This window comes from Streptopelia decaocto, assembly GCF_964273445.1.
Source record: "Streptopelia decaocto genome assembly, chromosome: 3".
Lineage (NCBI taxonomy): Eukaryota > Metazoa > Chordata > Aves > Columbiformes > Columbidae > Streptopelia > Streptopelia decaocto.
This window is the reverse complement of record NC_138656.1, coordinates 20,971,354-20,997,849: the sequence shown is the minus strand read 5'-3', so window position 1 is coordinate 20,997,849 and position 26,496 is coordinate 20,971,354. Positions and strand designations below refer to the sequence as shown.

The 26,496-nt window shown below is 40.2% G+C and overlaps 2 protein-coding genes across 8 annotated transcripts in view; both read left to right on the top strand.

The window, feature by feature from the left end:
* Positions 1 to 17,359, top strand: part of MARK1 (microtubule affinity regulating kinase 1) — a 59,455-nt gene extending 42,096 nt beyond the window's left edge. For 2 of the 7 annotated variants that reach the window (XM_082049051.1, XM_082049057.1), the window contains 9 exons: positions 711 to 810; positions 1,394 to 1,506; positions 2,769 to 2,943; positions 4,057 to 4,250; positions 6,797 to 6,897; positions 9,144 to 9,305; positions 10,118 to 10,372; positions 13,106 to 13,150; positions 15,261 to 17,359. In XM_082049051.1, the coding sequence (XP_081905177.1) occupies positions 711 to 810; positions 1,394 to 1,506; positions 2,769 to 2,943; positions 4,057 to 4,250; positions 6,797 to 6,897; positions 9,144 to 9,305; positions 10,118 to 10,372; positions 13,106 to 13,150; positions 15,261 to 15,615 (1,500 nt within the window). In that variant the 3' untranslated portion in view covers positions 15,616 to 17,359. The remainder of the gene's footprint in view (positions 1 to 710; positions 811 to 1,393; positions 1,507 to 2,768; positions 2,944 to 4,056; positions 4,251 to 6,796; positions 6,898 to 9,143; positions 9,306 to 10,117; positions 10,373 to 13,105; positions 13,151 to 15,260) is intronic. The other 5 variants (XM_082049052.1, XM_082049053.1, XM_082049054.1 and 2 more) reach the window with 5 other exon arrangements.
* A 3,097-nt stretch (positions 17,360 to 20,456) lies between these two features.
* LOC309437780 (required for drug-induced death protein 1) lies at positions 20,457 to 24,746 on the top strand. Its single transcript, XM_082048479.1, has 2 exons — positions 20,457 to 21,028; positions 23,358 to 24,746. The coding sequence occupies exons 1-2, from the start codon at positions 20,741 to 20,743 to the stop codon at positions 23,475 to 23,477; spliced, it is 408 nt and encodes a 135-aa protein (XP_081904605.1). The 5' UTR covers positions 20,457 to 20,740; the 3' UTR covers positions 23,478 to 24,746.
* Positions 24,747 to 26,496: the final 1,750 nt, after the last annotated feature.

Sequence of the window (26,496 nt, the reverse complement as noted above, 5' to 3'; positions counted from 1 at the left end):
GGAATGTCTTGCAGACATATCAAAGATCCAGGCCAAAGCAGAGGAAATTTTCCAAAGAATGCATGAGAATTTTTTTAAGGAAATATCTGCATGGCATAGAGAGAGTTAAGAGGCATTTCTTCCTCCAGCCAAACTGTGAACATATTTAGGTCAAGTGCAGTGAGAGGATTCATAGGAAAAAATGGCCAGCTGGCATCATGATCCAGAGAGCAATGACTGTAGGAAGCATCGGCACGCTCCTGAAATATTCCTTAACTTCTAGATGCTTCCTTTGTTATTATTTGAAGGAGTTATTTATTGTGATAGAGTTGGTATTGTAGTAACGTCTAGGCATCTCAACCAAAATTCGAGCATGTGTGTTGGGCACTTGGCAAAGCAAGATTAAAAGACGATGGAAGTGAAGGGTACAAAATTAAAGATTTTTGTGTGTTGGAACTGCAGGGGTTTTTTTCTCTCAGTAGATTTTTCTGATATTTTTGGTAGGGGGATTGTATTGTAAAGGGTAAATATTAGGTGGAGATTGAATAAAAGGATGCAAAAGATAAAATAAGAAACTAGTAAGATGTGAGGGGGAAAAGGTGTGAGGGAAAGAGCAGCATTCAGATTATTATGAGTTTTAAAGTTTGGGTTTTTTTCCACAGTCTAGCTAGCATGGATTTAATTTGGTATGGTAAACAGCATATAGACCTAAAGTTCACTTATTTTCTTAGCAAATTATGAAGGATCGGTGGATGAATGTCGGCCATGAGGAAGAAGAACTAAAGCCATATACTGAGCCTGAACCAGATTTTAATGACACCAAGAGAATAGGTAAGACTTGTACAAGGATGTTGTAGCTGATGTACATTGGCAATTTTATCTTTAAGTCAAACTAAAATTTGAGATGCAATCTCATCATACAACTGTTTTCTTTTTATTTGAGAAATTTCATTATAATGCTGCTTATAACTGCTGTTGTGACTTCACTGATCTGACATGAATCTACAAGCACAGCAAAAGACAAGTAAGATTACAGAATTTAACAGGCAGAAGAAAACAGATTTTGTTATGAGGGCAACAATTTTTATCAACCGTTGTCAGAAAAATATATTGTTTTGGCCCTGTAGCTATTAATAGTTTCTATTTGCCACTATTTTATTTGTTTATTGAATGACACTTAATGTTGAATAATGTTGAAGTATGTTGAATAACATAATTGAGAGTTTTCAAGAAGAAAATGACCACGAAAGAGGAGAGTTGCAGCCTTCTTGATTTTGCATAGAAGATGATGGTGGTTGAGTTGAACCTAGTTACCTGTTAAAGTATAAGGGTTTTTTCTGTTTTCCTTGTTCTTAAGTTGTCAGTAAACCCAAGCACTTATTCTGCTAATGTATCTGCTTCTTTTTACTTTTAGACATTATGGTTACAATGGGATTTTCAAGAGAAGAAATCCATGAATCTTTAGTAAACCAAAAGTATGATGAAGTCATGGCTACTTATTTGCTTCTGGGTAGAAAACCACCTGAAGTAAGTGCTGTCTAATTTATGTCTTCTATTTTGGCCTTTATACCTAACTGGGTTGAGTATTCTGGCAGTTGATGTTTTTATGAACTGTTCTGTAACATCTTTAAAAAAAAAAAATACCTGTGACTGATAACTTATTAGTGTCTTTCCCTTTTTCATATCTTCTTGGATATTTTGTTAGTTCCCATATGAAGAAATAGATTGAATATGGTGTCTTCATGTTTGCTTGTAAATATGTTAAATTGCTTTTTTAAAAGGCTGGCTGTTAATCTGAAGTGGCATGACTTCTAAATGCTGAGTCTTCTTCCTGTCATGTGTGTCTACAGTTAAAACCAGAAATAGTTGATTTGACTAGAGCAATTATTCTTCTAGCTGCTAAGATGTGACATCCTTTGTGTCTCAGAGCTGTACTCACCCTTTCGAACTCAAATACTATATTACAGTATATTTTATCATTTAATAAATAATTGCGTTGTCATAAATAAATTTGTCATAGAAAACCTTTTGACTCTTTTGGAACTAGAGGAATCTGTAGATCTTTTGTGATCACAGAGATTTTCAAGAAATGAAGCTCAGACCACGGCTTTTCTTTTAGAAGTATTTTTTTCCTGCTGCTTCGTTGCCTTCTTTCATTTCCAAGATAGTGTAGATCTGATATGTGCATCCTTGAGTGCGTTTTCCCACAATATCTCTGAACGAGAATTCCCTTGTGATGGCAGAGCATGGAGGAAATCTGTCAAAAATTATTTTGACTTAAACTGCTTGAAAGAGGGGATTTGTCTTTTTTACTGCTCTTACTTAAAACAACAAACCCGTGACTGAGTTACATACCCTATAAAGATGTGTTGAAGTCCAGAAAGAATCCTTGAATCCCTAGTACTTGCCTTTTTAGCCCTTTTGACTCAGTCCAATGCATTTTGAAATTGTTCTGAAGCTATAAATGCTCTTTAAGCTTTAAAAAAAAAAAAAAAGCAGGGGGAGCCGTTCTTTGGTTTAGGTTTTAAAATAGCACAGTTTTTAATGCTGGAAAGATTCTTCTAATTTTATTTTGAGCATTCATTAACTTCTTAGCTTTAGCTGTGTGTTTTTTAAAGCACATTAAACACAGATGAAGCGATAAAACTCATCTTGAAGAAAATGAAACTCTGGATACAATTTTAAATTTTAAAAAATGCCTTTGACTGCAATGCTTTGCTTTATGAAGCCATAAAAGTACCAGTAATGTTGAATTTTGTTTACGCTTTGAAAAAATGTTTTTCCTGTAGTTTGAAGGAGGCGATTCCTTGTCCAGCAGCAATTTGGGTCAAAGGTCTCGTCCCAGCAGTGACCTCAACAACAGTTCGGTGCAGTCTCCTGCTCACCTGAAGGTCCAGCGGAGTATATCGACTAACCAGAAACAGCGGCGGTTCAGTGATCATGGTGGGGATGACATTCCAACAAGTAAAGTAACATACACAATTAAAGTCTGAATGTGCAGTGCTTTGTGAACCTGGCAGGTCCACCACTCTGTGCATTTGTTGTGTATCTTGTCATGCTCCACTGTGATGCTTTTATTTGTATGAGCGCTTCTATGGTAAATCCGGGTCTATGTAATCTACAGATTTAGGTTTTTGGACTTGTTACTTGGTTGATTCACTAAATAATGAGCTTGAGGATGTTTCCTGTTTAGGAAGTAATAGCAAAATATTGGTCTGGATAAACTCAAAGGCAGCAAACCATTGTGCTTATCAGTACATTTGGAGTTGGGGACAAATTGTTTCCAAGTGGCAACGATTTTACCAAGTATTCAGGAAACATTTTCAGGTGAAAGTGGCTACATCAGAAGAGAGTGCGTATTTAAAACTATTTTTTTTTTCAAAGAGAACTGTCAAATTACTAGAAATATTTCTAGAATGTTTGGCCTTTTTCTCTACCTAGTTTACAGTTTTATTTCTGATTTCCCCCTGCCTTTTTGTTATTTTCCATCTGTGTTAGCGTGGTGGTGTTTTTTTCCAAAAGAGTAACCAATATTGTGAAGATTGTCAGCAGATGGGATTTTATTTCAAAGGAATGTAAAATTATAGTGATGGAGGATTTGCCCCAAAGCATTTTAAAGAATGATAAGAGGAAAAGAATTGCAACTTTTCCAAGTATAAACATGCTTTTAAACAAAGTTCTTGAGTTTCCAGGGGAAAAGGATCTTTCACAGTGTTTAGAAGAAACGACATGTGGCAAAAAGTACTAAAAAAAAATGTGGACAGTATTCTTTAATTTCTTTCTTCATAATATTGCACAAATTGCATAGATTTAAAATGAGAATTCAAATACTCTTCTAGGTTTTACATATTGATGTGAAATGGGAACTAATTCTGAACTGCAAATTGGTCTTGAGGAGCGAGTGGGTAAAAAGAGTGTAGGCTGTCAAAGCTCAATTTAATAGGTTGGTGCTGAGTTTGCAGTCATAGTTTTTCAAATGCTTTTTTTAGACTCAGGGAATTATATTTAGACTATTTTGGCCAAGAAAAACGCAGTGATTATTTTTAGGTATTTATTAATACTGCTTTTATTTGGCAGTTGGTCCCTCAATTCCTCCCGCGGTGTCGTACACAAAAAGGGCTCAGGCAAACAGCGTGGAAAGTGAGCAGAAAGAAGACTGGGACAAGGACGTCTCCCGCAAACTTGGCAGCACTACAGTGGGGTCCAAAGGAGAGATGGCTGCAAGTCCACTTGTGGGTCCAGAAAGAAAGAAATCAACCACAGTTCCCAGTGTGAGTGTGTTGTGCTTTGGGCGTATTATATTTATTTTTCCCTATTTAAACAAAATCTGCAGCATAACGTTACTATAGACATAACGGTTACTGAATAAGCCACTAAGTCTATTTCTGGTGACTTTTACTGGCAGACAGAAATAAGCTACAGTGGTGTCTTTTAAAATAAACCTTTCACTTCCCCATTCCATGAGAATGTCTGCACTTGGGCAAACTGAATATCTGTCAAGACAAATAGTGGATATTTAGGGAAAAAACCATAAAAGCAGAGCCAATACGGAGTGTTCTTTTTCTGGCTTTTAATGCTTGTGTGTCTACAAGGAAGTCAAGGGACTTCCTGAATCAGAGATTTAATCTGAATAATCCTACATAATGTCCCTCATGAACTTTTTCTCTGTAAATTTATCTGTTTAGCTTTCTGAAACCACTTCATTTTGGACTTCAGAAATGGGGTGAGGTGAGGAGGAAAAACCCACTTGTTCCCTGATGTGTGTGCCTGTTGATGTTACGAGTTACAACCTGATTCTTGAATTAAGAAATTATTAAATTGCTAGTTCTTGTATTATGATATCATTCATAGTTTTGTAAATCGCTGTCATATTACTGCCTCAGACGTCTTTGTTCCAAATAGGACAGTCTGTCTCTCCTAATGTGAAAGCATCTTACTTTGCCTTGTAGAAGTTCATGTGCAGTAATATCAATGTTTAGGGTACACAATGAAAAAATACCGCATAGTGTTTAAACAGCTACTTAGGAGCAATAGTTCATGGTGGGGAGGAGGCGGGGAGAAAAATAAATACGCATTAATCATCATTTAAGATACTTTTTTCTATTTAAGAGACACTATATTAAATACAGGAATTCTGGCCATCTTTTAGTACAGTCGACAGGCAGCAGGAATTCTGATTGTCCTTTGGGATTCTATGTGCTGGCTCCCATCTTGGTTATTCTGGGAAGATGATACGCATTTCTGCTAGAATTCTCTTTAAACAAAATAAATGCTGAAGTTCATTTAACTCTTAATGTTCCACAAGCCTTGTCTACAATACATCTGCAGATGCTTTGAACTTTTTTTTTTTTTTCCAAATTTTAAATAGAGTTTTTTCCCCCCACAAAGTCTTTGGAATTATGACTATGTGGATTGCATTCAGGGACTTTGAGTCTTCTAAGATTAGATTTCGTGTCTGAGCTTTCCCAAAACTATATTGCCCCAAAGCTGATTACAGTTACGTGTGGTACAAGCTGATACGTCAAAAGCATTTCTCTGCTTTGTGATAATTAGATGGACTATCTTTGAGAAATTGGTGTACTTGCTAATGGCAACTTCAGTATTTGTACATTTTTAGCTCTGTTACTGTTTTGGGGATTTTGTGAAAGGCTTTGTGATGGGCATGATTAAGGAATAGTGGCGTCTGATATTGCAACAGTAGTTAAGGTTGAGCAGCTTGCCCAGGAAAAAAAGGACTTGTTTTTTAAAAATAATTAAAAATGAACAAAGCTAATGTGGACAATTTTTAAATACTTTTGTGTAACTTTGAGGGTAACAGGATGTTAGGGAAGGCAGGATTTCTTTAAAACATATTTATCAGCTTCAGTCATAGTAGTCTAACTTAGCAGAGTTTCATAAACAGTTACTGCAGTTGTTAATCTTCCTTACAAATTGGCTTTGAAAACAGTTTTTTCAGTAGTCTCTGCAGGGTGATCATCATGCCAAAAAGTTCTAGATGAGGGAGACCTAAACACACAGCAAATCTTGCAGAGTTCATGATGTCCCACAGTACCCAAGTTTATTTGAAGTCTTTTGCCAGCGTGCACGAGTATGTGATGTCAGTACTTTGCAAACTATCTCCAATTCAGTATGAACTGTATTGAAAACTGAGACTTGTACCATGTGTACTGAAAGTTAAGGCTTCAGCCGCTAATCTGTGCGTGGCAGGGGGAGAAGGATATTTGTAGGGATCTTATGAAGTGTGGGCAGACAAAGTCTCATCAGTATTTGTTGCTGCAAGACCCGTTTGCCATGTTACTGGTATCATAATTTCTGGGTTGCTGACACAGATCGATAATCTTTTCATTTTTCTCTTGGAAACTCATTTGACAGGCGGCAACAAACTGTAAAGCTGGAGGCCTGGTTGGCAAACTAATTTTCATAGAGAATCCTTTCAACCAGCCAAATAGATGCGTTCTCTGGGATTCCAGTTTGTTCCTTTGATCCCAGAGACAAATAATTCAGTTAACACAGTATGTGAGAATTGGATAATAATACTTGGTAAAGCAAGTGTCAGGAAAATGAAATTTCTCTGTTTTCTTTTAGTGTACTCTCAATGGTAAACTAATGACATGGTGAAAGAGCTATTGGAAAAAAAAAAGCTGATGATATAAATTATTTGTGTCAACAGATTGCCTAGTACATTTGAAGATATTAAGAATATACATAAATGGCTGAAATTCTGTTTTTATTTGCTTCCAGTGCTTACATTTTTGTAGATTGTAATATACAATAAAAGAAAATACTTCATTTAATTTTAGTCTCAATTTTCTTCTAGAATAATGTATTTTCTGGTAGTGGAATGACAAGGAGGAACACTTATGTTTGTGAACGTTCTTCGGATCGCTATTCTGCAATACAGAATGGGAAGGACAACAGGTATTCTTCAGCTTTTCTTGCCTATTAATTTGGGTACAAGAACTGAGGCATAGAAGAAGCATGTTTCTGAAATTAATATATTACATTATGAAGCATGGCGTGAAATACATAAAGTCTGACTGTATGTTTTCAACTTATCTTCCACTGCATTTTCCAGGTATAGGGTGAAATTTATAACTAAATGTGTAGATCTGCCTTTGCCTCTTTTTATGGAATCGCGTTTATTACCAAGGGTTGTGTTCCAACACAGAGTAAAGTAGCTCTGCTCACAACTAATTAGGCAGTTCTGCTGTGGACATCTTCAGATGGATTTGCCTTAGCACTTTAACGTGATCCTTTCTCATTTCTCCTATTAATCACTCAAAAGTTGAAATTGTTAAGACTTGTCAATCCTTTTCAACATAATTTTTTGGTCTAAATAATATTTTAGCAGTGATGGTAACCATTTGTATCTGTATGTGGGATGATAATTACACTCAGTTTAGTATGTTTTATTAAAAACAATAGTATTTAACACTGCCACAATTACTGTTTTTTTGAAATATGTTCTTTGTTCATCCTTGGTGTTAGTTAACCTCTGTACCTGACTGCAAAATGAAACACTGCCTTTAATGGAATTTAATAAACTAGGTTTGGTGGGGTTTGGTTGGTTGGTTGTTGTTTGGTTTTTTTGTTGTTTTGGGGTGTTTTTTTAGTTTGCAGCAGTAGATCTTACTCTGATTTTTTTTTTTTAAGCTGTTTAAATAAAACAGTTACGGTAAAATGAAACAAAAAATTGCAAGCATGAAATAACATTATCTAGTAAACTAGTTTGGTTTAGTTTTCTGTTTTAATGTTTAAATTTTTTAATGATGCATTAAATTTTAAAAATAGGAAAAGTATTGGGCCGTTGATCTATAGCAAAACGAGCTGTGGAACATGTAAAGTACAGCTATTTAAAGTGCTTTAAAGAGTTGTTTTAAAAAAGGTGAACACTGATTTTAGTATTTAATTTCAAATTTTCTAGATAGGTGCTTTCAAATGTCATCATTACAAATCTTTGTGTATAGTTTAAAATATTTGAACAAAATTTGTAACAATCCTTCTTTAAAAAGAATGACAATAACATATATTTTTTAGATTTAGGGTTAAAATATGTACTACAATAATACTTCTGACTCACAAAGACTGATAAAACTTTTTCTTTGAATAGATTTAATACCAAAACCACTATAATGAGAAGGGATTTTATTTCAAAGTTTTTCATGTCACAGTTACTGTACTTTTTTCTATAGTATTGAAAAGACAGGCAACTCTTAATCCTTATTCCTTTCATGAGTGCAATGGATATGCTCAGCTCTTCCAGCATATTCTGAAAAAGGGAGATTAATTTTCTTTCGAGTTGTGTATTTGCCTTTCCTACAATACGTTGTGTTGCAGTTGACTTTGGATTTGGTGTAGTTGAACATTTTGTCATCAGATTTTTTTTATCCAAAATCTTTACCACTTTGCTACAGATATTATTTAGCTTTGGGACTGTTGTTGCTAATATATCATTAATGTAATTTCATTTGTGCTTGTAGAGGCAAAGCTGTAGTTTGGCTTAAGTGACTTTTGTTTTAAAAATTAATGACACAGCAGTTTTACCGCTACTTTCATCTCTTCTTCACCACTTAGGCGAAGCAGAAATAAAAGTACTGGTAGGTGGAACTGTATCTTGTAAGAGTTGGCTCATCCTCAGCCTTGCAGTGGCTGGGATAGTCCAGAGAACTACAACTTGGTCCTTCAAAATCACGATCTCTTCCAAGAGATAATGTGACAGCGGTTCCAAATGTTTTAGGTGTTTGTTTTAACTGAAACTAAGGGTATTCACTTCACAAAAGGAGAGTCTATTTATTCAATCTATTTGAAGTCTTTTGCAAATTTCTTTTTTGGTATTTTTTACGTTTTCCATGTAGTCTTTGTAGCCTTTCTTCAGTACTTTGAATAATGTGTGTGTAAGCTTTAATCTTGGGAGGAATGAACAGGCCTAATTGAACACGCATGGTGATTCGATTTATGGGCAAACGTAACTGTCTCAGAATTCTGTATTCTTTAATTTAGCTGACTAAGGCAGCCTGGTCACCCATCTTCTGGTTATTTAAACAGTACTTGCTATGTTCTGAAAGAAAAAAAAATAGTTCTTTTCCCTGTTTTCTGTGGGGGTTTTACACTAACCTTTTCCCTTTTCGTTTGTCCGCCCCCCCGCCTTGCTCCGGTGGCAAAAGCCTCACAGAAATGTCTGCGAGCAGCACGTCTTCTGCAGGCTCCGCAGTGGCTTCTGCCGTGTCGACACGGCCTCGGCATCAAAAGTCCATGTCTGCCTCTGGTCATCCTATAAAAGTTACACTGCCAACCATCAAAGATGGCACTGAAGCTTACCGACCAAGGTAATAAATTGATTTTGTTTTTAGTGACATGCCCTTTAAAACTGTGGTTGTTCAGTTCATTATACGCTTCAATATGGTTGCAGTGGATTCAAAACTGTCATGTTGCATTCTGTTTCAGAACAGTAGCTTGCTCAAGTAATGTGGGTATTACAGGTGATTTAAGCCTGATTTTGTTCATCACATGTTTGCACACAGTTAAAGAAGTTCCTTGACTGCCTCCCTCTGGAAGCTTCTGGAAAACTTAAGCAGTTAAAAATTTAACTAATTTAGACAGGAGCATACAACACAGGCCACCACAAAAATTCAAAAGAAATACTGAAATGCTAACCTCTTGGTTTTGTAGATTGCTGGGCTTATTTCTGTCTAAAAGCAGCATAGTATAGTTGCTCTTACTATTAACTGCCCGTATAGCTTTATACATTTATTTGTGCCAGATGATTACTTCTTCAGAAATATCTCTTGGGTTTTGTGGAGTGCTTGTGTGTTAAAGCTTTTGATGAATATATTTTTCTGGAAGAGGGCTGTGAACATTTTTAGATCTTACTACAGACTTTTCTATCTTTTTCCTCTGGCATATTATCTGTGTATACTTTTTTAAAAACTGCTTTTAATACTTGAGATAATTTGATCTTACAGTGATAATATCTCTTGATTATTTTTAAGTGTGAATCATAAGAACAAATCAGTAGCAGATTCAGGTTTAAAAAAAAAGAATCAAGTGGGGTTTTTGTCCTGTCTTTGAGGAATGGTTGTCATGTAGGAGGGTTTCTAGCATATAGTCTTTCTCTTTATTTATGCTTCTGTTTTCCCAGCAGTGCAACTCAAAGAGTGCCTGCTGCTTCCCCGTCTGCTCATAGTATTAGCACTACCACTCCAGACCGAACCCGCTTTCCTCGGGGGAGTTCAAGTCGAAGCACTTTCCATGGTGAGCAGCTCAGGGAGCGGCGTAATGCCACTTACAATGGACCGCCCGCCTCACCATCCCATGAAACCGGTGCTTTTGCACATGCTAGAAGAGGGACATCAACTGGTATAATAAGCAAGATAACTTCCAAGTTTGTTCGCAGGTTAGTACCTCGATTTTTAAGAGAAAGAAAAAAAAAGGTGCCCAGCCTATAACTAGGGCCATAATTGCAAAATCATTGAGAATTTCCAGTTTAAGTCTGAAGTAAATGTAAATTTAGCTAGAATGCTGCTTGTTTTGTGTTTTCCTTCCAGAACCTGCCTTGTTTTACTTCTCTGTGTATATTGTAACCATTCTGTTTGACCAGCTATTCTGATGCTTTATCCTGAAGGAGCAAGAGAAGGCTGCTCAGAAGGTTTTAAAGTTCATGCTTTACAGCTAAAATGCTAAGATGCTAAAATTAAGTTGAAATCACGTGAACTTAAATACTGAAATCAGTGACTTAAAAATGAGTCATTACTTAATGTTAACAATATTTTGCTTAATGCAGTTTGTTGCAAGGGCTATATTTACAACTATGTTATTGCTGTACTTAGGGGAAATTGGTATTTACAGATTGTTTCAGAGAATTCTAAAATATTTGAATAAATGAGAAGCTTAGAAGTGGGCACAAGTCCAGATGTCTGAAAATACTGATGTTTTGGTATCATGTTACCAGCTTTTTCAAACGTGAGTTCAGGATTCTGAAGGAAGAAAATGGGCACATCCTGGACCTCCCTACATCCCTGTGATGATGCTACCAGTAATAATACTGTGAGGAGAGGTGCTGGGAAAGATTTTCAAATACACTGTTTAATAGCAAGTGACTGACTTGGCAGTCACAACAGCTTTCCCAAAAGAGGACGTAGTTTTCAGTTTGCCTCTTTCTAACAGTGATTTACCTCTAATCCTTAAGCCTGTTTATTGACATATCTTTACTCTGTTATTGTCAGTTTTACAACAATTGTATCTTGGAAACCGTTTTGTTTTGTTTTTTTCAGAATTATGCTGTTAGGTACAATTCTATCATTTGTATGTAAAAGAGTGATAAATTCAAAGCTAGGTTAAGCTAGTAGTTGCAAATTTCTAAATAAGATATTACAAGGGAAAAGAAGCAAGAAAGCTATAAATGCATTGATGTTCCTCATAAAATTAATTTAACTTGGTGAGCTGGTGCTGCATCAATGTGTATCTAATACCTCCTGTGGTGACCTAAAAAAAAGAAAAAGTGAATTATTTTCTTTTTTCAGAAACATGAAGATACAGGACTATGATCCTCATTTTTGGTTTCTCCAGCACTTATGTAGTTGGAGGGAAAGAGTCTGTTACCTGGTTTTGAAAAGAAAAAAGTTTACAGCAAAGTTAGTCAACTGTGTTGGCAGTATAGATTTCCAAATGGGAAGAATGGCATTTTCTGTTAAGTAACTACCCAGTTCCAAGAGCACAGGATCACAGGATGTTTTTTTGCATTACAGTTCATTGTTATTTGCAAGGAGCAGTGTCTTGAATTTTTTTAAGAGTCACATCAGAGAATTAATATTTTCATTATGTTAAACTACGATATTATAATAACATTGTAAACTATGTATTTCGAATTAGCCTACTGTAAATTGATGTATTTTTAAATGATCTTTAGAACATTTTTATACTGTTTCCTATTATGTTTCATTCTGCTAAAAATACATTTTCTTACAGTGAAGGCCCTGTAGGGATTTTGTTTGGTTTTGCTGTTGTTGTTGTTGTTGGGGTTTTCTTGTTTTGTTTTTCTTTTTTTAACCTTTGGACTGTTTGAGACTTTTAGTGGCTGGGATTACGTGGATGGGAGTTATGTGGGGGGGTTGCTATTCTTTTAGTTGGATCACATAACTGCATGTCTTTTAACTTCTGTACTGTTCAGGAAATCATGGTTTAAAGCATACTTTGATTAGAAGGTGTGATTAAAAGACTTTTTTGACTTTATCTTTTGGCAAAGGTAAATGCCTTTTCTGGTAAGTATATGAAACAAATGCATAATGAGAATGCTTAGTCAATAGGATATTGAAGTATTTTGTATCAGTGGTTTATGTCAAATGATACTTCTTTGTTAGTTACTAAAGTATTTGTGTTTTGAAGGTATTAATTTAATTAACTAATGGAAATGGGGTGCTAAAATGTACAGCAGCACTAGGAACGTACCTAGGTGGCTTATACAATCTATGGATATTTTTCAAGTTGTTCCACACTGAAAAGGCGTAATACAAAACAGTTCCTTGGTAAACTACAGCTCTAATTCAACAAGATTAAAAAGATACATTTAACCTCAAGCTCACCAGTAATCTTACCAAAGTCAGTGTAACAGCTGATTTGCTTAAAGTTAAGCAGATGTTGAAGTCACCTTCCTCAACTGGGCTCCAAACATTTGGTCTCGCAAACTCTTAGGCATGTTGTATCTTTAATTACTCGAGTGTGCTTAAGCACCTGCAAGAACCTAAGTAGGCTGGGGACTGAGGTCTAAAAGCCTGGCCAGGAAGGGTGCAAAGTGGAGCCCCATGGACCACCTTGATCGACTGCTCCTCTGTGCTTGCTGGAACTATATGTGGCTGTTGCTCTGTCTGCAGGAGGCTGAGAATAATGTGTTAATTTTACCACCAGTTAAAAAAAAATAAACAACTACATGTCAGAGCTGAAAGAAGTTACGATATAAGGGAAAATTAAAATTACAGCTATGAAAAAACTATTAAACGCTATCAGGCTTGACTTTATTATACTGATTTTTTTTTTTTGTTCAATAGCTATTTAACATTGTTCTAGATGTAGGTTATCTTAACTTTAATTTTTCACCTTTATCATTGAATCTCAACCTTAACTTTGTTTTGAGGGATCCAAGTGAAGGCGAAGCCAGTGGCAGAACTGACACCTCAAGGTGAGGAGCCACTATTAATACTTCGCTCCTAGGTCTTTCGCATCAAGGTTTAAGTGATTTCTTAGATATTTTTAATCAGGATGTAAAATAGAATAGTGCTTAAAGAATTTGCTTTTTAAAAATGTTTTTATTTGGGGGGAGGGGGGTTTGGTGAGGTCCTTTATCCCTTATTTTTTGCTTTCTTGCAAGTATTTAATATAAAACTTTATTTATACACATTCCTTTGAATATTAAAGCCCCCTGTAGGAGTTAACCAGTCATATAGGCACTTAAAATCCTGGTTTGGCTTATAAATGTTTAATGGTGTTTACTTTTGGTTTCAGTGGAAAACGTAGTATACTTCGTGTGTGTGTGTATGTATATGTATATATTAAATTCTTACCATAGTTACATACTGTGTTCATTACTTAGGCTGCTGTTTGCCAGAAGTAAACACCTTATAGTCCCTGAGAAATGAATGTCACTTTGCTCTGAGAAATAAAATAAGTGACATTCAGACAAAAAGGGTGATGACTGCTAAATATTGAATTTGTATGGCAACTGCTGTACACGAATCTATAGATGCTTCGTTAGAAATAAAGCATTCCTTCATGTGCTCATTTTCCAGTATATCTGCTCTTTTGCCATGTTTCAGCATTTGGTTCTGCATTTTTGGTGTGCTTAGCACAGTGCATAACATTTTATTTTTATGCTTTCTAATGAACAGGCATTGTAGTTTGCATTCTAAACTTGCCACTTACAGAAATTATCGACTTAGTTTTGAAAACAGAAAGCCTTTATTTAAAAAGGAAAAAAAAAAGGCAGCAAGTTCTTAACAGGATACATTGTATAATACACAATGCATTTTATCTACATTAGCCCTTTTCAATTCCAAGTCTATTAGCTGTCAATTTCTTGACGTGGAAAGAGAGAAGACATGAATCAAATGTTCAAATGAAGTGTGAAGTTGCTTTCAGCTCTTGCTTTCATTCTCCAGCTTCCTCTACTTTTTGTCATCCTACAGTGTCTGTTTTGGGCTAAAAGTCGTTTGAGATCTTATCTCTGCCATGCTCTATCCCTTAATATCGATGTGGTTCTCTGGGGATCACACTGAAAGTTAAATGAAAAATGCTTGTTTTGACTCCTCTCTGAATAGCAACAGTTTATAGACTATCAAAATGAGAACAGCAGCTTTCCACAGTGACGGATGGGGAGGCATCAGGCATATTAAATATCTGGGACAAGAGCAGAAATAGCTGTGGAATTGCTTTAAAATAATCAGTGCTGTTTCTCAAAATGCTTTCCACAATGGAATAAGTAATCTATTTGGTACGGTAACGTCAGTAAGAACATTCATTGGAAATTACTCCCTTGAAATTTTGTCCAAGTCGTTTATCAAGTAAAGCACTTCATGTCTGTATGTCACTGTTTCTTCTTGTGAAAAAGCTGCTGACCGTGTACTCAACTGCTTGACAAACAAGCTGTTTACAACCAAGTTACAGCACAAAATTCTGCTTCGTCAGTTAAAATAAAGTGCATTATTATGAAGTCATTTTTACAGAGAGAGGTCAAAAATACATTATAGATGCCAAAGGGGATAAACGTGGAAAAGAGGGGTGGGAACTTACTGAAGACATATGAATTGCAGGGTGGGACTTCTTCCTCTGCTGCTTTTACAGTATGGGTTACGCTTCAGGGTGGTGTCCCTCAACTTCAGTTTTGTTGGTGTATGGCATGCTCCAGATCATGAAATCAGCAGAACTTCAGTCATGCTTTTACATAGATTCCACTTTCTTTGGAGCAGTATGGAGTAACGTGTGTCTGCCGCAGTTACCATTGCACATCTTCTCATCAGAATGTTTCGGAGCAGGGGTTTCCAAACTTGCTTTGCTTCTGTGCCGCTGCTGGGAGCTGCGCCAGCGCTGATGGCAGCTGCCAGCGCTGTGCTGAAGCGCCCGTGCGTGCGGGAGACGGTGCACAACTGTTCCAGCAGTTCCCACCTAACTCTTTTTGCAGTAGCTTGCGTGTGACAGTCACAGTTTAGAAACCCCTGTTCAAGAACTGTATTTCTCTTCTGTCTCCCGGCTGTACCGCTTTTGGTTTTAACTGCTCTGTATGTCCCTTCTTCCAGGAGCACTTCCGGGGAGCCAAAGGACAGAGAGAAGGAGGATAGCAAAGATTCGAAGCCACGCTCCTTGCGGTTCACGTGGAGTATGAAGACCACTAGTTCTATGGACCCAAATGATATGATGCGAGAGATTCGGAAAGTGTTAGATGCTAATAACTGTGATTACGAACAAAAAGAGAGGTTTTTGCTCTTCTGTGTCCATGGTGACGCACGACAAGAGAGCCTTGTTCAGTGGGAGATGGAAGTCTGCAAACTGCCACGGTTGTCGCTCAATGGAGTTCGTTTCAAGAGAATATCTGGGACTTCTATCGCATTTAAGAACATTGCATCCAAGATAGCGAACGAGCTTAAGCTGTAAAGAGAACCTAAATTTTTTGGGATCAGGGAAGATTCATACATGATCTACACTTTGAATGTACTGGTTACGCCTAATGTGATTGGCCTGTGAAACTCCCCATGTAGAAATTGCCCTTATTGCAATAAGGTTATACATAGTTATTCAGAATTGTAAAGTTAAATCCAGTATGACCTATATTAAATAACTGTAGCTAAAGAAGTTATGTTCACATGTACAGGTAAGTATATAGAGCGTTCTGTTCATTTTATGTTCATAGAGTTGTATAATAAAAAGATGACTGCTTAAATTCAGATCTTGTATAGTTGTCTAGATTTCTGCACAGAAATGTATGTTTGATGCTTTGAGTTGGAAAAGTTCTTCCCTATCATTTACATTTTCGGTGGTTTTTATAAGTCTTACCTCTATCATGCGTTTTTTAAAAAACTTGTGTCCCGAGTCAAATGCACAAAAATAGTTTTCACAACTGTAGCCTGACCATTTTTAATTATTTAAAGATTGTTCGTGATTTGAAGCAAAAGTCGACGAATAATCGGCTTTTGTTCTGCACGAGACTGTTCCTGCTTATCTTTGGCTCTTATCCTTGTTATTGGACAGTGGTTGGTTGGGGAAAAAACAATACAAACATGTTTACAGTGTTGGCACTTACAGTTTAAAAACTTTGTTCTGCCTTGGGTCAGCTCAGAGCTGTGGGGGAACAGAACCCAGGCGTATGTGATGCTCTGCCCGCAAATCACCGCGCTTACTCCCATGGCCCGTCAACAAATGTAGCACCAAAATGGAGAACCGTAACTATTTCATTTGAATATCATGGTGTAAAATATCACTTGTTTGCTGCCTTCAGAATACTATAAATTCCATTTTATGGAAATCTATTAATATTGGGACTGTTTAATAGCACAAGATAATCTGAAGTGTTGACCAATTGTATAAGTTACTAATACCACCTCAGGAATTAGCTTGGCTTTTGGAACATGTGCCCCCAAAGAGTACATGTAATTCCACGTAATATTTTACAGCTAAACATACATTGTTTATAATGAGAAATTGTTGATTTATGCTTTTGTGGTTGTACAGTTTGTTCCCATGTAACCTGTTTGTGTTTAATATTTTACCAGATTTCTTGTATTTATTCCACATCATTATGCTTGTAATGTGCAGCTTTGTAATTAGGCACTTGCCTACAGAAAAGAAGAAAAAAAAACACAACACATTTTTTTCCTTCATAATTAATGATTATAAACTATGTAAAACCACTAGTACTGGTACATTTTAATACTTGTTATTTTGTACTGAATTAACCATAGAGGTTGGTTGTGCAATGTTATTTAATGTCGTAATTACTGTAATATCAACATATGGGCCCCATCTGCACACTCTTGTGAAGAATAGAAAGTTCATTAAGAAATTGTCACTTTAAAAAATAAAAATTAAAAAAAAAAAGCTGTGGTAAACTCTGTAACCCTAAGTTAGAAGGCTGTAAGTGTAGTAAATGTGCCATTCTCTAATGGCTTCTTGACCGAGATGGATTTTTACATACTGTACTGTGATGTAGCTTTCCTATGTAACAGTTATTTTTGACAATGGACGTGTATTGTTGCCTTAGAAAAAGGGTGGTGTTTGGAAAGAAAGAACTGTAGCCCCTTTTCTTTTTTTTTATTTTTTAATCTGATGTTCGTTGAAACAAAATCTGATGCAAGTCATCTTGATTCACTGGTGCACTCTATTAAAACTTACTTGAACAGTTCTCATACTAAAATACTTGTTGTTTGCCCTTTATAAAAGCACAGTAGTTACTGCAGGTAGCCAAGTAGCCTGCAGGTGGACAGACTTTGGCTTCGACACTGTGAATTTGGGTTGAGCGCTGCCTCAGTTCTGTGGTCTTGCACTGGCCGGAGAGCATCGGGGGTTCAGCACTTTCTTACAAATGTGCGTCCAGGAGCTTTTCCAGAAATTCACCAAAAATCAGCTTCGGGAAGGGGCTTGTGCATCTGCTTAATTTACGCGTAAATGTCCGTGGATGTTCAGTTATCCTTGAAAATACACCACTGGAACATAACCATGATGCTAATCGAAGATCATGTGTGAACTTAGTCATGAAACAAAACCCTTTGCTTTTTCGGAAGGTTCAGTGGAAAAAAATATAGGTCATGCTGTGAGACGGTAGATTAAGCGCTTAGGAAAGCTTCCCGCTGTACAGGCCCTGTGTTTGCACGGCTGACTTTGTCCTAGATTGTCGCTGTTTTTCAGCGCTTCGTGTAACCAGAGATGCATGAACGTTACACGAAACGCAGCCTTGCGGGACGACAGAGGTTACAGATTTTAGTTCCGCTCTCCCATGAAACATGGCCCCCAAAGTGCCAATTTAATGTTTCTGTATATGGATGGTTTACAAATGGTATTATTTCCAGTAACTGCCAGCAGTGTGGAATTGCCCTGATTCCCAGCCCCTGCTCACCTCCCTCCTTTGGCCTGTTGGAAGATGAGCTGCAAACCATGTTCTGCTCCCCGTAACAAATACACCAAGAGCTTCAGCGAGGGTGCGATCCGAGTGCGAAAGGTGTAGCTGCATCCAAACGCCTCCTTTGGCTCCCTACATCTCCTGTTCCTGGCAGGAATAAGATGGGAAGATCCAAGAAAGAGGCTGGTTTTATTGGCAAGAAGAGGGTACTTGGCATGGAAATCAGTGAGATGTCACACACTGAACCCCCAGTGCCTGTTTTTTGGGTCCCTCAACAGCTGCCTTGTTACGCAGCCTTTATGTGTAAGCTACTCCTTGGGTAAAAGAGATAACGTTTGGATCTGAAGTGCAGCTTGACTTCAATATGGAAGGGGACCAGCGTGGCATTTTATCAGCACGGTTTTAACTTGGGAAATCCAAGAGACTATTAAATGCCACATCACATTCCACAGCTCCAGGAAGGGATGGGGATGTCTTGGATCTTCAGGGAGCTTACACATTCCATTGGAATTCCTTGGCAGCATTTCTAGGGGGTGGTTGGGGTGGGGGTGAGGGGGTAAACAGTTCTGCCGTCTTGGGTTGGGGTCGTGGTGTCGTTTTATTGATTTATTTAAGGTATACAGACACTTCCAAACTGAGTAGATCCCTTTGCATGCATGCCAGTTTAAAACGTTATGACATGTAGGTCAATGGAAGGGCTACAAACGTGCACTCTTGCTTCCGTGGATGAAAAATGATGCTTGATAAGCAAGTGGCATTGTTAATGCCATATAGTTATGATAATGCTAAAATTCCACGGGCTGTTAGATATGAGACTTTTGATACCCAGGGTCATACACCTGAGAGGTACCTCGGGCCTCTCGATCTCGGTGGTTCCCCTGCTGGCCACTCAAACATGTAAATCTCCATCAAGTGATGTATTCTCTGGGGTTTTGATAGCTGAACTCTGGAAGATAAAACAAACTCAGGTACAAACCCCGTGTGTGGGGAAAGGCCTGCCCGTCTTAAGAAAACATTATCTTTCACTGTCCTTGCACTTCTCATTTAGGGGCAAAGTATACCTTTAGTAATGGATCTATAAATAGAAAACCTAGACGCAAACACTTTTCAAAACCCCAGAAAAATATTTAATGCCATTTTTTTTTCTTCAAGGTGGCTCGAGGTTAACAAGATGAAAGATACCATTCAACAGCTACTAACACATTATTGGTATTTTATTTTTCGATGCTGCTCCTTAGCATCAGGTGATTACTTCATCCGTCAAACTATCGAAGGAAGTAGCACATGAAAATCTACAGCAATACACAAGAGCATGCAAAATTCAACTCCCCCACCTTGCTCTTTCTGGCATCCTACCTTGTGATTGTCATAAAAATAGGTATTTAGGAGGGGACCTATGGTGCTACTCTGTTCCACCAGCTCTGCAGTGCTTAGGACATAGCTGCACCTCCAGGACATGGAGTATGAAACCCTGTCCTGGTGTCAGGTCTTCACCTCAGCCTTCTGGAGATTTAAGTTAAAACCCTGATGATGCCAGCAGGAGTGGTGATGCCTTTACTATAGAATAGGGGAAGAGACAGCTGAGACTTGGCTCACACTCTCCACCCTTCAGAGGACTGGCCAAGCTCTCCATTACACAGCTTTCCGGCTGGAGCTGTGACAATGGTGAAACAACATCCCTGTGGCACAGAACTACACTGGGTGCAGGATTTACTTGCTGAATGTTATGGGCATGTCTCAGGGAGACTCAGGTTCAAGGCTTTGTTCCCTGGTAAGAAAATTCCACAGTAAGGGATCAATCTGTCCCTTTATTGCATCTGCTCACGTGAAATATTTGTACATGCATCAAATGCTGATAAATACACCAACTGGATTAATAAACGATATCAATCCTCCCTGTAGAATTGTGTGTTTCGTGATTTACCGCAGCTACACGAACACCGCTTAGGACGTGCAGCTGTTGAACTGCAGCCCGAGCAGCTGCAGAGGCAGCGAGCTGTCAGCTTCCCCCGCCTTTAGGCAAAAACTTCGCCTTTAAATGAGGGCTCCGCTACTTTCCCCTTGGCCCGGTGTAGCAAAACGGAGCCCCCCCGACCGTCGGAGATGCTGTTCACCCGAGGCTGTAGGCAGGAACACCTTTCATACAGAGATCACCAGGGCGTTTGGCCTTTTTTCTGGACGGGAAAACAGCGTGATCTCCCAAACGCGCTGCTGGCACGGAGCGGTGCGTGGGATGCCAGGGAAGGAGCCATTGCAGTGTTTCGCTGGGGTCACGGCGCGGAGGCCGAAGCGGCCGGGGCACAGTGCGGGGGCTGCGTCCCCCTGTCCCACCGCCGGCGACAGCGCGAGTTTCCCCTCTCCCGAGCTAAGGCGAAGCACGTCCCGGGCTCCCCGTGCAACTCCACAGCAAAGCGGGACACGGTTTTCCGCAGTAGAGCCGCGGCGGGGCCGGGGGTCCTGGTGCCCAGCGCCGCGGTCCCGCCAGCCCTCGCCCGGCTGCCCCGGGCCGGTTTCCGCGGACACAACCCGCAGGACGGCGGGGACCGGGGCGCCTCTTCCCGCCGCCGTCCCGCCCCGGGGAGGGGGCAGTGGCCGCCTCCGGCCACACCTGTGGCTCGGCGGAGGCGGCCGGAGGTCCGCGCAGACCGGCCGGCGCCCGGCGGCATCATGACGGTGGGTGCGCGGCTGGGAGCCAAGGTGAGGAGCAGGTACTCCCGCCGCGGGCCCGGCGACGACCAGGTCTCCATCCTGCCCGGCGAGGAGGAGGAGGCGGCGGCGGCAGCAGCAGCAGCGGGGGGCAGCGCGGGGGCCCCGCAGCCGGCGGCGCCGGAGGAGGAAGGCGCTGCCTCCAGGAAGGTTCGCTTCGCCCTCCTGCCCGGCTCCTACGAGCCCCTGCGCCCTCCGCGGGCCCCCAGCAAGCGGCCCTACGGGAAGCGGCTGAAGAAGTACGGCAAGGTGAGGGCAGGGCGCTCCCGGACCGGGCGGGCGGCGGGGTCTCGGTACCGGCTTCTCCGAGGGGCTCTCGGGAGCCCCCCGTGTCCTTCTGGCGCTTTAGGCGGCAGCGCTCAGCCCGCCCGCCCGCTCTTGCCCTTGCCGGGGAGCAGCGGGTCCCGCTGGGGAAGGCACGATCGTCACCGACCCTCACCTAGATCAGAGGGTCGAAAATCTGCCGTTTCGGAGTGAAAATGACACTAAGCTGATCCATGTGACGGGGGCTTTGCCTGTCTTTGTTCTGCATGTCCCTCGGCGTCATTGTTTTGACACCATTCCTTAAAACTTCTAGTTAATTGGCCTGCCTTTTTTTTTTTTTTTTTTTTTTTTAAGTGACCGAAAGAAAGGCTAATACCTTCCCTCCAGTACAGCAATTTGCCACTTTGCCTTCTAGGTGTTCCCTGAAAAATCAGTGCTGTGAGTTAAAGAAAAAAAACGCAACATGTTCTTTATTGTGTAACTACCATTTTGGATCAAAATCGTTCCTTTTCCTTTCCTGTGTGGAAAGTCACGAGTCCTGCAGTCTGGTGGTTTATTTTTTTTCTCCCTCAAGGGTGGGTGCTGTTGATTACAAAAGTGATATCTGGAATAATTTGGTTATTTTTCTCTTGTTCATGTCACTTAAACGCAGTTCAGGTATGTCTTGTAGCAGAGAATAGTTTCTGCGTTAGCAGGAAAAACCTGTTTGGTGCCTGGAATCTTTTCCTGCCGGGGAGATTACAGATATCAGTACAATACCTGGCTTTCTACTGCATTCTTTTAAAAAATGATGATTTTGCTACAGATATGCTTGCTATGTCTGACATGCAAAAAATGCCAGTTACGTTGGCAAAGTTACTTTTGAAATTCACAGAGTTTACAGATGACAGCACAGTCATGAGCTGCCTCACAACTGCTACTGTTTCATAAAGGGATTAACAGAATATTTCATTATTTCGTGATGGATTTGATACTCCGAGTTTCCAACACTGTGATTTCCAAATCACAAAAAACACATAGTACGAAGCAGTCTCGAGTCCAAAGAGCTTCCAGCGTAGGCGTGATTCATACAGAGCAGGTTGGTGAGTGCCATTGTGTCACAGAAGTTCACAGATTTGCTGTTGTGCTATCGCTATACGTGCCGGTGGTAATAAGGGCACTTGTGATGGCATTTAGAGCATGGGGATGTTCCCTTTTGTACCGGTCAGACAACATCCCCGTGGGGAAGGTTTGCCAGTTTGGCTTTGGCAGTAAACACCAACTCGTGGCAGCACTGGTGAGGTCAGGGTAGGTAAGTTGTGTAGGGTGCAGATGTGGGAAGGGAAGGAGGAGAAAGGAACGGCCCCGCATCTCCTGCTTTGTCCTCAGGCTCTAAACGCTGGATTCAAGCTGCCTTTTTATTTTGCCATCCAAACTCCTTGCAAGTAAGTTTCCATAGGAGTAAATGCAGCGAAATTCAGCTATGTAGTGGCATCGTGACAGCTGAACATTTTCATGTGCCAGTACCACTGTAAGCTAAGTTTAAGAGATCCTAGGAATATAATAGATATTGACTGGATTTCACCAATCTAAAAGTGTGTCCTCTGTTTCAGTGTTTTCCATAGTACAAAAGATGGTTTTGATCTAGTCCCACACAACCACAGTGTGTTGCTAACAATTAATTCTGGTGTTCGTCCCAAACTGACCACATTGTATTAATTCTCCAGTCATGACCAACCATATGAGCAAAAACCATCAAGAGTAAAATTAAAATTAGGTTAAGGTTTTTTGTTTAAAAAACCTGTTGCAAGTTATTTCTAATGCAGTACACAGATGAGTTTTTAAATGTGTACAGACATGAAAGTGGCTCAAAACATTCTTATTTTGACCAAAAAAATACTGTTTTGACAACAAGCTATGAAATTTCCATAGAACTATTCTCAGTGATTTACTACCTTTTTGTTCAGCACTAGTTTTAATAGCTTATGTGCTTTTAAAAGTTACTAGCATACAGACACATACCTCTAGAAACTAGGTGTGAATTTAAACTAATTTTACTCTTGAATAGAAGCCCATGTAAAAGCCCGGCTTCCTGTGGAGGCTGCATCCGTTTGGTTTAACTATACCCTGTGGGTGTGTATTTCGATATAAAAATAGATGGTAAAATGCCATTCCATGCCCAAGCCCTCACTAGCCGTAGAAGAAGTTCATTTTCTGGGTGGATGACACTGTGAGTTAAAGAGGCTGTTGGAACAATTTTATGTGAAGGTGTTTTCTCTCACCCCTCCTTTATTTCTTTTTTAATGTATCCCCTTTTACCTGTCTGTCTCCACAGAACGTCGGCAAAGCTCTGCAGAAGGGATGTCGCTACTTGGTGGTCGGCCTGCAGGGGTTGGCCACGGCCTATTCCGCTCCCTTTGGGGTGGCAGCTCAGGTGGCATCCGCCATGCGCTAGCACAGCCCCACGCGCCCCGCCGGGGTGGACACGACCCCATCGCTGCTTTCTTCGCCTTAAACCTGAGACCCGCACCTGAGAAACCTCTTGGACAATCAGCCCCTTTCCCCCGACCGAGTGCTCTTCTCTGCAAAAAAAAACCTTCCAGCGCTTTATAAAAATCAGACCGGGTTGGAGAAATGCAAGGATGGGGAAATAATCTTCGACTAATTGAGCTGAAGTTGGTCCTTGGACGTGAGCTGGTTTTCTGCGGCTATGTGTGGAAGGGAGCCAAGGATGTACGGAAAAGCAAGTAGATGAGGGAGAGAGAAATGAAGGGAAGCAGAGGATTTGGGTGCAGCTGGGGAGGTGGCGATTGGAGTCTGGCTACAGAGAGGAATTGTCGAAGCAGTGGAGGAAACAGATAACGAGAGATCAGGAAAAGAGGGTTAAGATTACGAGTATACTTAAAAATATACTTGGATATAAGTGGACTGTGGTCTGAGACATAGTGAACTTGGCTGCATCATGGTTGTTCATCTCAAACACTAGAAATCAAGGGCCTTTAAATCTTAAAACTGATGTAAAAATCCAGAAAGAAAATGAGGCGTGTTTGTCTTCTGATTTTGAAGCATTAAATCATAGAATCATTTCAGTTGGAAGAGACCCTCAGGATCGTCGAGTCCAACCAAAGGTTCACTGTGATTCGTATTTTAAACTTTTTCTCTGCTGCTGTGAAACCTGCAGATATATATTTTTTTACTGAGAATGGTCTTTATATCTGACATACCTGATTTTGGAAGCTGCGGCTGTAAGAAAACCCGGTTCTGTGGCGCTCACTGGAAAAGAAAATGGATTACCAGCTGCATCTGAAACAAATCCCTATGTACAGCATTTGGTATAAGAATGTACGACTGTTTTTGTATAAGAATGGGGCCAAATAACCTGCCACCTCCATCTTCATTTCCATAGGTGGAAGTTGTAGCTAGAGAATGTCAACATCAGATGGCCCAGCTCAGTGGTGCGGGTGGAGCAGCTTCCGTGTCACACCTCCAGGGACAGAAATTTTGGATTGATGACACAGGAACAAGGAGTTTTATGGGCCTTCAACATTCTGCGGGTTTTGTGGTTTGTTGTTTGTGGTTTGTTTTTTTCTTTTCTATCAGTTTTTTGTGGTATCAGTCAGTTATTTCCCTGCTAGCATTTTCTTTGTATTATAGATCTTTCTAGTTTTGATAGTGTTTTTGTAATCAAGGAATTGACTTATCTGGAAAAAAAATACTGTTCATTTGTGCGGGTTTTTTTTTTTTTTTCCTTTTTGGAACAAAGGGGTTTGCATGTCGTAGCAAACCACACTTTCTTTCAAATGTAGCAATGAAACAAAAGTGGATCCATGTGGTGTGTTTCCCTACAAGCGTAAGCGCAGAAAGGAGGCGTCGCTCAGCGTGGCCCGGGCAGCGAGGGGAAGCTGCCGTGTAAACTTCCCCGCGTTGTTCTGCCCGCGGCCTCAGCCCTCGCCCACAAGGACACTGTTGTGGCCCAGACTCTGTGGGAACGCTCGGGAAAATGGGACTAGATGATCTTTCGAGGTCCCTTCCAATCCCTAACATTCTGTGATTCTGTGTGAAAGGCAAGGTCTGGAGATGAGGCTGCAGAGGATCCGAGGTTGCGTGAGTTGGGGCAGGAATAGCCACACAGGGATTTCACTCACTGATTTCATGCCTTTGGTTGTTTCCTTCAGCTTCCTTCTGGGGACAGATTTGTCCCCCTGATCTGTCCTGCCAGCATGCCAGAGGGTATTGATCACTGCTGTGTCTTCTGCGGGAAAAACAGGGCTGCCTTGACATCCACATGCCACACCAGCCTGTGCATTTTGGGATTAACTTCACATTTTGTTACACCTCTCTGTTTTACAGTGCATGAATCATTAGGTTTGTTTGTTTGGAGTTTTTTATGACTAAAGCAACGCAGGGGGGATTTGTGTCTCCATTTTTCTGTGTGAAATGAGTGTCCATCTATTTGTTCACATATCTTCTGAATAGCAAGGCTGCTCCCTCATTGCAACATCCAGGGTCCAACCCATTCAGTGCAGAGAGTTTCCACGAAAGTAAACATGAACTTTAACTCATGAACGGCTGAGCACAGTGGTTACCACTGACTTTTGCCTGCTGACCTATGGTCTCTGCTCGCCTGGTGCAACTTTAAGGGAATAACCTAGTTGCCATCCATACAGAACAAGAATGATATGTAAATGGTGTGTCTGTGTGAGCCTGAGAAATGAAAAGCTTGATGTAGATTGGAGAGTCATCTTCTGCAGAACAGTGTTTCTAAAACAGACCAAAAACAAAGAAAGAAAGAGGAAAGAGAAAGAAAAGTAATCAAGTAACCTCTGTTGTTGCTATAAAAGACCTGGTGATTCATGCCAGACTATTTTCTTTCCTCAAAATGAACTGACGGTTCTCACTGAGGCTACCGATTTGTGCTGCTGATCAGTCCTCCTTGAGCAGTAATTCACTCCTCAGCTGGTGGAGTGAATTTGTGAGGCCAAACCTTGGCCTGAGGGTTTGTTACTCTCTTCACCAGCTCAGCAGCATCTACAAAATCTAAATCTGGAGGGGGTGAGGTTCATTTTTCAGCAGGCTGGATGGCAGAGGGCTGTTCTTCCTGTCAATCATGGAATCATTTTGGTTGGAAGAGACCCTTAAGATCATTGAGTCCAACCTTAACCTAACTCTGGCACTAAACCATGTCCTAAGAGTCTCATCAACACATCTCTTAAACACCTCCAGGGATGGTGACTCCACCACTGCCCTGGGCAGCCTGTTCCAGTGCTTGACAACCGTTTCTGTGAAGAAATTTTTCCTAAAATCCAATATAATGGCAGCATCCCTGCTGGTGCAACATCTTGGTGGCTTGAGAGACAAGAGGAAATATTCCCCGACTCACTCAGTATGGGTTGGGGGGTCATCCTGCTCAGACCACAGGAAATGGCAACCTCCATCTGAAGAAGAGCTATTGTGCTGGAATTCTGCAGGTGACT

Excerpts from the sequence above, each read along its gene's own strand:
- LOC309437780 (XM_082048479.1), top strand. The coding sequence starts at position 20,741 with ATGACGGTGGGTGCGCGGCTGGGAGCCAAGGTGAGGAGCAGGTACTCC. Across the intron at positions 21,029-23,357 it reads GGCTGAAGAAGTACGGCAAG|AACGTCGGCAAAGCTCTGCA; the intron begins GTGAGGGCAGGG and ends CTGTCTCCACAG.